Source organism: Engystomops pustulosus, chromosome 3, assembly GCF_040894005.1.
Source record: "Engystomops pustulosus chromosome 3, aEngPut4.maternal, whole genome shotgun sequence".
In the NCBI taxonomy this organism is placed as follows: domain Eukaryota; kingdom Metazoa; phylum Chordata; class Amphibia; order Anura; family Leptodactylidae; genus Engystomops; species Engystomops pustulosus.
In genome coordinates, this window is record NC_092413.1 from 207517866 (window position 1) to 207530938 (window position 13073).

Here is a 13073-nt window from a genome sequence, read left to right on the forward strand (position 1 = left end):
AATTACTGTATATCATATACCGCGTCCGCTAATTAATTTTTCACATGATGCTTTTATATTGTGTTTTCAAACCCAGTACAAATGCATCAGGCAAAACTTACCAGGATACACATATATGTACGCTAATGCATCGTGTGAGGCCTAATATATAATGTCCTCTAATCTTTATACAGCACCCTGTTATTACTCATTTACGTACAGCCCCCCCCCTAATTTACAGTATATATTATTATATTCTCAGTATACAGCGCTCCATAAGCAAACCCCCAAATGAATTATTTACATTTTCATTAAAATCCAGACCCTATATACACCCCCCGCCACTAAGTTTAATTATATAGTACCCCACAGAAACCCCCAGTTTAATTAAAATCTGTCCCCTATATAAGTTTACTTGCATAGAGTAGCCTGTATATACAGATTCCCCCCAGTTATATACAACTCCATGTACAGATCATCCACAAAGTAAATTATATACAGCCCCCCCCCCCCCCATATAAGTATCCAGGATCAATACAAAGATACCCACAGTTTCATTATATACAGCCCCCTTCCTTACATATTAGCATCCACCTCCAGATGCCCCCCAAGGAATATTATAAAAAGCCCCTATGTTATGTACAGCTCCCCATATACACATACCCCCACAGTTATATTTTATACAGCCCCATATTATTAGTATAAACCTCTCCTTTACAAATGCAGCCCCAGTTATCTTATATATAGCCCCTTCCATCCCACCATATTAGAATTCAGCCCCCATATACTGATGCCCCCTCCCCAGGCATCACGCAACACCCGTGTCCTGCACTAGATGCAGAGCGAGGTTGATGTGAAGCTCCGTCCACTGATTGCATCTGTGTCTTTAAGGCACAGACACAATCAATTTTTTTTGATGGGCAATTCGTCCAGCCAGGGGCTCCCGAATCACCCACATTTTATATATCAACACGCCGCCCCCACTCAGGGTTCTACCATCTGCCGCCTGAGGCAAGATACTCCTCTCGCCTCATGGACGATGCGGCCCTGCTTTACACGCATCACAACAGCTGAGAGGATTTGCCTAATTACATTGCTGTCAACATCACATTAACGCATGCGGTTTGTAAACACATTGTTGACAGAAATGTAATAAGGAAACTCTTTTCTTCGCGGTTGTGATGCGTTTGAGAATGCATGCATTAACGCCATGTGTGAACGCACCCTCATACTGCTGATACCCGCTATGTATGGAGAAGGCTAGGCCTGTGAGCCCTCTCTATACTCCCTTGAAGACCCAAAGGCCATTAATTTACATGCTCTGATTACTCTTTGTGACACTAACGAGCTGTGCACCTGTGTAACATCACATGAAGTGAGGCAGATTACAGATAATCCAAGTAAATGTAGCACAGTAAAGGTGGGGTTTATGTAAACTCCTCTTGAATCAAAGCGAGGCCTAAATGTCAAAGTTTTCCCTTCTTAAACGTTGGTAACTAAAGAAATCAACATTTTCCCCCATAGCAACCAATCAGAGCGCAGCTTTTATTTCATATTCTGCTCTTGGTAAATGAAAGCTTTGCTGTGATTGGTTGCTGTGGAAAATAAATCTAGTAGCAGGCCTTGGAGATATTTCCGAGACTTCTGGGACCCTTGAGGGCTTCCCTTTTTTGTGGTAGCCTCTCACACAATCCAGGGAGTTAGCAAGTGTGATATATGATCATTGTGTCCCAAAGGTTTGAAGACTAAAACCATAAAATCCATAAACCACACTGTAACGCCATGTATACATGACCTGGTTAGTAGGAAGGATTGGCACCACATCTGCTCACAGGTCGCTTGTGGTACTGCAGCTCAGCTTTATTTACCGATGGTGAGCTGCAGTACCAGGCACAACCTATTGATAGGTGTGGCGCTATTTCTGTAAGAAAGCCCCCATGTTTTTATCATTGTGTATATAACCCCTTTAATCTCTTCTTATTATTTTTGTAAACCACCTTTAAGAATGATGTCTTCAGAGGCTGAGCCGTGAGTTTTATTGCTTTGTTTGCTCCCTGTCTCTTAAGATAAACAGGATATTGTTCCCATTTTGGCGATTAATTATAATCCTTCAGCCCGGCCACATTCCCGGACATCACCGCTCACATTCCTTGTGTCAGGTCTCCGAGCTTCTATGTCATATGACTAATGGCCGCACATCTTCCTGTTCTGTCCTCAAAGGACGGCTTATGTAATAGGTGCAGTGGTAGCGTCATCGTTCTGTACACGGAGCCATACTAGGACATATGGATATCACAGGTTATAGATGCTTAAAGGGAACCTGTCACCAAATTTTACCCCATGAAACTACCCTTAGGTATAAAATATCCTTTCTAGAATTCCCTCTTTTATGTGCAATCTCACTGGTTTACCTATATAAATAAAATATCTCCTTCAAAGTCCTGTGACAATGAGCAGAGAGGAGTCAGATTTTGCCCGAGAAGAGTCATGTATCTGGTGTAAGATCACCCTTAGGTTACCCTCTAAAACATAATGTAACGAGTAATAACCCTTTAACTCCCATTCATTGTATCTCTTAGAAAGAGTCATTTTTGAGACGCAACACTTGAACTATAAATTTAGATTAGTCTGACTGATGGGCCTTATTGTGTATTATTGCAGGGTGCGCTGACCTGCAGACGCTGGACACTATGCTCCCCATGGAAAGGAAGAGGCAGGGGTATATACACGAGCTGATCCAGACCGAGGAGCGATACATGGACGATCTTCAGCTTGTCATAGAGGTAAGCTGCAGGGCTCTGCACCACCATAATACTGCAGAGCGTAGGGGTGTCCCTGCTCCTCTGGGTTTGAGGTTTGCGTGTGGCAGGGGTATTGCTGAACACATAAGGGTGATGGTACATGTGGCATTTTTTGCCCGTTTTTAAGCAGACCGCCAAAAAATGCATGCATTTTTGACACGTTTGACCAATTATCTTAATTGAAACTGGTCAATTTAACGCATTTGTTTTTTGACGGACTGCTCAAAAACGGCCCAAAAACGTGTTCGAAACTCCACGTGTGCCATCACACTGACCCACCAAGCGATGGGGGGCTCCATAGCAGTCGTCTTTTACTAATACACATGGATTTTTTTTCTTTAGGTCTTCCAGAAGCCAATGGCAGAATCGGGGGCCCTCACAGAGGCAGAGATGGGGATGATATTTGTCAACTGGAAAGAGCTTATTATGTCCAACACTAAACTGCTGAAGTGAGTTTGCAAGTGTCCTGATCAGATGCAAAATGTCAGCATGTGTTAATTTTTTCCTGCAGCGCCTCTGCAGGTGGACTGAAGTATTACTTCAGGATCAAATTTAAAATAAATGTCGGATCCTTCAAGGAAATGTTTGATTTAACTACTCTGTGCTTAAAGGGGTTGTCCGGTGGTTGGAAAACATGGCTGCTTGTTTCCAAAAACAGCATCACAATTCACCGTCATTTGTGCCAATATTGCAACTCCTCTGTAAAGAGATGAATGCAGATTAGTGGCCAGGTGTGGCGCTGTTTTTGGAAAGCAGTCATGTTTTTTACCCAGCCAAGTGGAAGTAACGAATACTGGAAAACAGAAGCCATTCAAAAAAACTAAAATAAATATTATGAAATATTCACAATAAATTCTATTAAAAAACACAATAAATAAACAAAAGTAGTAAAAATGACCCATTATGTGTTGGATACTGGTTACTAATGATTCTTCTTGACAGCAAGCAGAAGAATTGAAAATAGTTTGAGCTTCAAAAAAAAGAATCTCTTTAGGCCAGCGGCACCTGTGGCGTTTGAACCCGGTTTTGGGCCACTTTTAAGCAGTCTGTTAAAAACCACATGCTTTTTTAGAAAACGCATTAGTTTTTTAAAAACTTATCCGTTTCTGACCCGTTTTAATTAAGATAATTGGTAAAACCGTTCAAAAACTAATGCGTTTTCAAAAACCACATGCGGTTTTTAACGGACTGCTTAAAAACGTCCCAAAACCGGGTTCAAAACCCCACCTGTACCGCCGGCCTTAGCCTGCTACACGTTTCTGAAAGGTCTGTATGCTGACACATGGCTTCCCTTCCTGCAGGGCTCTACGAGTGCGCAAGAAGACGGGAGGGGAGAAGATGCCCGTGGAGATGATAGGAGACATCTTGGTCACGGAGCTGTCACATATGCAAGCTTATATCCGATTCTGCAGCTGCCAGCTGAATGGAGCCGCTCTGCTGCAGTCCAAAACCGATGAAGTCCCGGAATTTAAGGATTTTCTGAAGGTTAGTTTTTGGAAAAACCTCACCCTATGAAAAACTTACTTGGTGTATGTAATAGATTTATATACCGCACCCCGGGACAGTGTTGACAATAAGGATGTGGGTTCTGTCCAGGATAATATATGCCATAGTGGGCAACTTGTTATTATGTAAGTGAGCGTCGCCTATAGAATACCTTGTGGGCATGTAACGTGGCACCAGGAGCACGGAACTGACCATGGAACTGAAAACAGTGGTAGGTATTGGCGCTGAAGATCTGTTAATTATATATTGGTGTATGTTCAGTAGTAGGACATAGATAATGGATTTATTACTTGGGGGCATTTCCTTACACTGCTGTACTCTGAGCTCTCTGCAATGAACTAATCCTCAACACTTCCCCTCTGCTCTTCGTGACCGGTGTATTATTTAACCAGACATCTACTGCAGCTTTTACATAGGGCAGAGGCTAAATGCATAGACACAGCTAAGTGCACAGCAGTGTGAGGACACATCCATGTACATTCAGAATTACTACACTCCTAATAATCCAATTTTTTTCTACTGTTCTGCTGCTACAAAGAACATACTTAAAGGCATGAATAAACCTATAACTGCTGACCATTTCCCCTGAGGGCTAAGCCCTCTCCTTATAGGGCAGGTATCAGCACATGGGTGCTGCCATTTTAACACTGATTGGTGCTCCCTGTGAAGTCATTGGAGAGGTGATTCGTTGCCAAGATGTGTAATTAATTTAATTCACCAAATCTATTACAGTGTGCCTGAGCAGTATGTTCACAATGTTCTTCAATGCAATTGTATTGCTGTATATTGTTTGAGCAATCAGAGCCCCTTAGGTTCAAACAGCCTAGAGGGACTACAAAATCTAATATAATTTTGCTAAAAAACACATTTAAATAAAACCATATTTAATCACCTTGGTACCATCTAATCCCATACATTGAAGCGTAATGGAAAAATCTCCACTTGCCCATTTGCCACCCATAAAAATTTTAATGAAAGTGGTCAAAAAAGTCAACATCAGCTTGACTCCTTAAACAACCTAATTACTCCTTAAACAACCTAAAAAACGTTTTACATTTTAGTTTTTTTTTGTTTCCTTCTTTCCAGAGACTAGCCACTGACCCACGCTGCAAGGGGATGCCCCTATCCAGTTTCCTGCTTAAACCTATGCAAAGGATAACCCGGTATCCTCTCATCATAAAGAACGTAAGTGTCCAGCCTTGTTCATACACCGCATGAATGGATACACGTCTGTACTTATTAATTCCGATCCTTGTGTTTTGTTTTCTTTTTAACAGATCCTGGAGAACACACCAGAAACTCACCGTGACCATGGTCATCTGAGGGACGCTCTGGAGCGCTCCGAGGAGCTGTGCTCTCAGGTCAATGAAGGAGTCCGGGAGAAGGAGAACTCTGATAAACTGGAATGGATACAGGCGCATGTTCAGTGCGATGGGCTAACGGAGGTAAGGAACCAGCGCTGTCATAACTAATCCTCTGGGTAAGTAGACTGTTCCAATGTTTAGTGTTGGTGTTTAGTTTGTAGGGGGCTCTCCTCCCGTCTGGGGGCGGCGGCTGGGCTCTCCTCCCGTCTAGGGGCGGCGGCGGGGCTCTCCTCCCGTCTGGGGGCGGCGGCGTAATAAATGTGTAATAAATTTTTCTATTTACAGAATTTCTGCTTTGCATTTTACAGCAAATCACCTTTAACTCCCTGACGAACTGCTTGGGCCCTCGCAAGATCTTGCACAGCGGCAAAGTCTACAAGACCAAGAGCAACAAGGAGCTGTACGGATTTCTCTTCAACGACTTCCTGCTCCTCACGTACATGGTCAAGCAGTTTGTCCCCTCTGTTGTCTCCTCCGGGTCAGACAAGCTCTTTAGCCCCAAGTCCAATGCCCAATACAAGATGTACAAAACAGTAAGTTGGAGATAATGTTATGACTGGTATTCATACTGTAATGGGACATGACCACTAAAAAGTCTGACCCCTTACAATATAACACATATCTTATGTCCTTTCAGTTACATACTGAGAAGCAGAGAGCATGGAGTTGTGACATGTTGTTCGGTTGCTCATGTGCTTCTTTTATTTGCAGTATTGGATTTATCTATATATTGGCTTGTGGACCTGCTGGTTCAGAGCTCAGATGGCATTTCCTATGAATCTTCTCTCTCTCCTTCCTCCCCGATTGTAGTCTTGATTCGGGGAACAGTAGCCTGAAACAGCACAGTGCACATATGTCAGGGCAGGACTGTGCACATTAACAAGTGGGAGACTTTTGAGAGCCAAAAATAAAATTTGGTTGAGGAGAGCCTTTTAAGTTTTTTCTATTTTCATTTGCAACTGTAATAATATTATATGACTTTATTTTCTCTTTCTTTAAAGCCAATTTTTCTAAATGAAGTTCTGGTCAAGCTGCCAAGTGACCCGTCCAGCGACGAACCTGTGTTCCACATCTCCCACATAGACCGGGTGTACACCCTGAGGACCGACAACATTAATGAAAGGTGGGAAAAGCATATTAGGAGTATGTTATAGTCGGCAGATGAATGCTTGTTCAGCCAGCATCTGCCCACTTCTATGTTCACACGTACACAAATCTGATGTAAATACTTTTGTGTAAAAACTATTCTTTACACAAAACTCACACATACACATGCACACTTGGCTTAGGTAAGGAGTGCATGTGTTTTGAAAGGGGAAATGGCTGCTTCCAGAAATATCTTAATGAAAACTTTAGGATCAAGTAGGTTTCATCCAGTTATCAAGAGTCACTGCCTTGTAATTAAGGATTGCACCTAGCGGACATTGATGGCCCGGACATGCACATTCGACCTGTGCTTTTCGTTAGCTTTCAAGTTAAAAAGGAAGCCTTCATGGTCAATATAGTCCAATTCAGAAATGAAAGCAACTAATCCCAGTTATATATTTATATCTGTGCTAGCAACCAATAGAAGCCAAGCGCAGCTCCAAAATACTGTCGGCCAAGTGCAGAATCATAGTGATTTATCAAAAATGAAAAAATTGTTTCTAAAAGACCTGAGTGAAGTTGGCCCCCACCTTGTTCAAATCAAACAAAATTGATGTCAAACATTTGTGCAACGTTTGTGCTGGTTTGTGCCTCTATCGTTTTTTAAGATATTAATAAAAGTTTCCAAAGGTCAACCAGTCCCCCCCCATACTGCCCAAATCATACAAAACTGAGGCCAATCAATTGTTCTAGGTTTTTGTTTTTTGTTTTTAGGTTTGTACTGCTCACATTTTTGTTTGTGCCGCTTTTGTTTTGAATATATTAACAAAATTTAAAAGGTCAACCAGCACAATAAACGAATCACACAAAACTGGTGTCAAACGTTAGTGCTATGTTTGTGCTGCTATAATTTTTAAGGTGTGTTTAGGTGTTTACATAGATTTAGGATGAACTGGTAAAAAAAAAAAAGTGACACTTCCCCAGTGGAGCTATCAAACGCGAATTGTACTTTGGAAGGAATGAACTCTGCTGACCTCTGGGAAAAAAAATTGTGAATATATTAAAAAAACCCTGACAACCAAAATAGAATCCTAGAACCCAAACACAAAACAATTAGTAACAAATCTGAGTACTTAATTAACCCCTTAAGGACGCAGCCTGTTTGCAGGTTAAGGCTCGCAACTTTTTTTGGAAATTTGACCAGTGTCTCTTCCTGTGGTAATAACTTTTCAACGCTTTAAGATATCTCTGTGATTTTGAGATTGTTTTCTCGTGAGACATTGTAGTTTATGTTAGTAGTGTCATTTCGGTGATCCGTTCCTTTTTTGGGGGGTAAAAATTCAAAAATTTAGGAAAAATTTGAAAAAAATGACTATTTTCAAAGTTTCAAATGTTATAATTTTTAGACAAAAAGTGATACCACAAATTTTTTTTGATAGAAACCTTTTGCCATTGGTCTTCTTTTTATATCCATAATTTGTTTTACGTTTCCATTATTTTTATGGATGTGAGAAGGTTTGAAGTTTTAGTAGCAACTTCTCAGATTTTCTTGAAATTTGAAAAATGCGAACTTTTTGGTGATCAATTCAGTTTGGAAGTGCCGTATAAAGGCTTATGTGCTATATACCCCCACAAGTAACACCATTTTATGAACCTAACATCTCAACCTATTCAAATCAGCATTTAGGAAGTCTGTTAACCCTTTAATTATTTTTCCGGAAGCATATGAAAATGGAGTGGAAATTTTGAAATTTCAATTTTTGATTTCAATCTTTCCAATTTAGCCCTAAAACGGATACATTCAGAAGGAATTTGAGGTAAATATATATTCCTAATTTCTTGCCCTGCTTCTTCCGAGTACGGCGATACCAGACATGTGGATGTCAGCTGCTGTTTCCCCGCACATCGATGTCCAGAACAGAGTTAGCGATACCGGGAATTTGGAAGGCCAATTTATTTTGTGGTGCCACAGTGTAATTGAAGAGCCCCTGAAGTAAAAGTACAATAGAAAACCCCCCAAAATGTCACCATTTCGGAAACTAGACCCCTCAAAGAATTTATCGGTGGTTGTGGTGAGCATTTTAACCCCCGACACGCTGGTCAAAATTGAATGCAAAGTAAATGGTGCAGAGTAAAAATTGTGGTTTTATCTCAAAAATGTCATTTTAGTGCCTCATATACTGTGCCCAACTCATGCCACTTTAGACAAACACCCCAAAAATCATTCTGCGGGTTGTCCCGAGTACAGCAATACCACACATGTGCCAATAATTTACAGACTGGGCGCACAGAAGGGATGAGAACGGAAGGAGTGAAATTTTGATTTTCCAGCTCCGTTTTCACATGTTTGGATTTGGAGTGCCATGTCATGTTGGCAGGGCCCGTGAGGTGCCAGTGCAATAGAAACCCCCAATAAATGATACCATTACGGAAACTAGACCCCTCAAAGAATTTATCGGTGGTTGTGGTGAGCATTTTAACCCCCGACACGCTGGTCAAAATTAAATGCAAAGCAAATGGTGCAGAGTAAAAATTGCGTTTTTATCTCAAAAATGTCATTTTAGTGCCTCATATACTGTGCCCAACCCGTGCCACTTTAGACAAACACCCCAAAAATCATTCTGCAGGTTGTCCCGAGTACAGCAATACCACACATGTGCCAATAATTTACAGACTGGGCACACAGAAGGGATGAAAACGGAAGGAGTGAAATTTTGATTTTCCAGCTCCGTTTTCACATGTTTGGATTTGGAGTGCCATGTCATGTTGGCAGGGCCCGTGAGGTGCCAGTGCAATAGAAACCCCCAATAAATGATACCATTACGGAAACTAGACCCCTCAAAGAATTTATCGGTGGTTGTGGTGAGCATTTTAACCCCCGACACGCTGGTCAAAATTGAATGCAAAGTAAATGGTGCAGAGTAAAAATTGCGTTTTTATCTCAAGAATGTCATTTTAGTGCCTCATATACTGTGCCCAACCCATGCCACTTCAGACAAACACCCCAAAAATCATTCTGCGGGTTGTCCCGAGTACGGCAATACCACACATGTGCCAATAATTTACAGGCTGGGCACACAGAAGGGATGAGAACGGAAGGAGTGAAATTTTGATTTTCCAGCTCCGTTTTCACACGTTTGGATTTGGAGTGCCATGTCATGTTGGCAGGGCCCGTGAGGTGCCAGTGCAATAGAAACCCCCAATAAATGATACCATTACGGAAACTAGACCCCTCAAAGAATTTATCGGTGGTTGTGGTGAGCATTTTAACCCCCGACACGCTGGTCAAAATTGAATGCAAAGTAAATGGTGCAGAGTAAAAATTGTGTTTTTATCTCAAAAAAGTCATTTTTGTGCCTCATATACTGTGCCCAACCCATGCCACTTTAGACAAACACCCCAAAAATCATTCTGGGGGTTGTCCTGAGTACGGCAATACCACACATGTGCCAATAATTTACAGGCTGGGCACACGGCAGGGGTCAGGAAGAAAGAAGCACAATTTAGGTTTTCAAGCTTCGTTTTCACTAGATTGGTAATGGGGGGTACCCCCGAGGTACCAGTACAATAGAAACTCCCAAGTAGTGAACCCATTTTGGAAAGGGCACCCCTCAAAGAATGTATGTAGGCTTGTATGATCATTTTAACCCCCAACACGCTGGTCAAAATTGAATGCAAAGTAAATGGTGCAGAGTAAAAATTGTGTTTTTATCTCAAAAAAGTCATTTTTGTGCCTCATATACTGTGCCCAACCCATGCCACTTTAGACAAACACCCCAAAAATCATTCTGGGGGTTGTCCTGAGTACGGCAATACCACACATGTGCCAATAATTTACAGGCTGGGCACACGGCAGGGGTCAGGAAGAAAGAAGCACAATTTAGGTTTTCAAGCTTCGTTTTCACTAGATTGGTAATGGGGGGTACCCCCGAGGTACCAGTACAATAGAAAGCCCAAGTAGTGAACCCATTTTGGAAAGGGCACCCCTCAAAGAATGTATGTAGGCTTGTATGAGTATTTTAACCCCTAAGGTGCTGGCTCAAATGTAATACAAAGTGAGTAGTGCAGAGAAACAATTGTATTGCAATTTATCAAATATGCCATTGAAAACACATCAAAAATCATTCTGCGGGTTACCCCGGTTAGGGCAATACCCCATAGGAGGCAATAATCTGTAGGATGGTGACACGGCAGGGCTCAAAAGGGAATAACTTGTTGGAGCACAGACATTGTACTTTTTTTTTTCTTTTTGGCATCATGAAAGATTTGTAGATGCCAATAGGGGCCAGTACAGTAGAAACCCCTAAGAACTGACCCTATTTTGGAAACTACACCCCTCCATGAATTAATCTAGGGGTATAGTTAGCATTTTAACCCCACAGGTGGACCCCTGAAAAAGTGCAAAATGGATAGTGCATAGTAAAAAATATCTATTATGTCATTTTGTGCCCAGCTGCTGCCATGGGAGACAAACACCCTAAAAATCATGATGCATGTTTTCCCGGGTAAAGCATACGGGACAGTAATCTAGAGGCTGGGCACATGGCAGGGCTTAGAAGGGAAGGTGCGGCATGATGTATAAGCTGTGCGTCAGGGTAACAACAGGGTACTCTAAAAATCCAGGGATGTATGATAAATTCGGAAGCAATCTTTCATACATAACCCTGGTTTTTCTGGGCATGTCTCACAGTGATGAATGGTGTCCTTCCGAATGCCATTTTTGGAGCACACCCTGCACCTCTTTTGTGACCTTCCCTTGCTGGCTGTTTGGGGAACTACTCCTGGAAAGTGCTGCCCTGGTACAATACGTGATGTGGCCTCACTTCCAGATGTGCTAGCACTCCCCCCTTCCTGGTCTCCAAAAAGAAAGTACTTTATTACCATCTCTTGAAATTCCAGGAAAGTTCCCCTCTGGCCGGCATATCGATGCAGCACATAAGCATTATACAATGCCATCTGCATGATGTGCACGGCCAGCTTCTTGTACCACACCCTCGACTTCCGCATGGCATTGTACGGCTGAAGCACCTGGTCAGACAAGTCCACCCCTCCCATGTATTTGTTATAATCTAAAATACAGTCTGGCTTGGGGGCTTCTGCACTGGCACCTCGTACTGGGACAGGGGTGGTGGTGTGCTCATGTATTGTGGTTAATACAAGGACCTCTCTCTTGTCCTTGTACTTAACACACAATACAGAGTCGCTGCATAGTGCCCTGCTTTCGTGCCTTTTAAGTTTTTGCCCAAGCAGCGACTTAGGGAGACCTCTCTGATTTCTGCGTACAGTGCCGCATGCCGCAGTATTTCTGGAAGTGAGGCACTTGAACAGGGTGGTGCTGGTGTAGAAATTGTCCAGGTAGAGGTGGTAGCCCTGGTCCAGCAGTGGGTGCACTAAATCCCACACTATCTTCCCTGTAACACCCAGGAAGGGGGGGCATTCTGGGGGCACTATAGTGGAGTCCTTCCCTTCATATACCCTGAACTTGTATGTGTACCCTGATGAACTTTCGCACAGCTTATACATTTTCACACCATATCTTGCCCTCTTATTGGGCAGGTACTGGCGGAATTGAAGTCTCCCTTTGAATTGTACCAGGGACTCGTCTATGCTCACATGTTTGGCGGGAGTATATGCCTGGGCAAACTTGGCACTAAAATGATCTAATATGGGCCTGACCTTAAATAACCGATCTTAACTGGGGTCACCTCTGGGTGGGCACTGTGTGTTGTCAGTGTAGTGCAAAAACTTATGGATGGCTTCAAAGCGCATCCTGCTCATTGCCATGCGGAACATGGGGGTGTGGTACAGTATGTCTGTGCTCCAGTAGTCCCTGATTGAAGGCTTCTTTACTATCCCCATAAGGAGTATTATGCCCCAATACTTGTACATCTCTGCTGCAGTGACAGGGGTCCACCTGTAGGGTTGTGCATAAAAGGACGTGGGGTTTTGGGCAATATGTTGTGCAGCGTAGAGATTTGTCTGAAATATAATAATATTTAGCAGCTCCTCATCAAAAAAAAACTTAAAAAAGTCTACAGCTCTGAGCCCTGTCGTGTCAAAGTTAATGCCAGGATGGCCCAAAAAGTCAGGGACCTGAGGGGTATAATTATCTGGGGCTACCCATGTGGGGTCAGTGGAAGCCCCAGACGCTTCTCCTGCAGAAGTCCCAGAAACTTCTCCTGCAGAAGTCCCAGGCACTTCTCCTGCAGAAGTCCCAGGCACTTCTCCTGCAGAAGTCCCAGGCACTTCTCCTGCAGAAGTCCCAGGCACTTCTCCTGCAGAAGTCCCAGGCACTTCTCCTGCAGAAGTCCCAGGCACTTCTCCTGCAGAAGTCCCA

General features: G+C 42.7%; 1 protein-coding gene across 8 annotated transcripts in view; it reads left to right on the forward strand.

The window, feature by feature from the left end:
• The window catches only part of ITSN2 (intersectin 2), a 91317-nt gene that overhangs the window by 70843 nt on the left and 7401 nt on the right, over window positions 1-13073 (forward strand). For all 8 annotated transcript variants that reach the window (XM_072143660.1, XM_072143659.1, XM_072143664.1 and 5 more), the window contains 7 exons: window positions 2641-2762; window positions 3123-3229; window positions 4082-4265; window positions 5373-5471; window positions 5564-5731; window positions 5959-6183; window positions 6652-6773. In XM_072143660.1, the coding sequence (XP_071999761.1) occupies window positions 2641-2762; window positions 3123-3229; window positions 4082-4265; window positions 5373-5471; window positions 5564-5731; window positions 5959-6183; window positions 6652-6773 (1027 nt within the window). The remainder of the gene's footprint in view (window positions 1-2640; window positions 2763-3122; window positions 3230-4081; window positions 4266-5372; window positions 5472-5563; window positions 5732-5958; window positions 6184-6651; window positions 6774-13073) is intronic.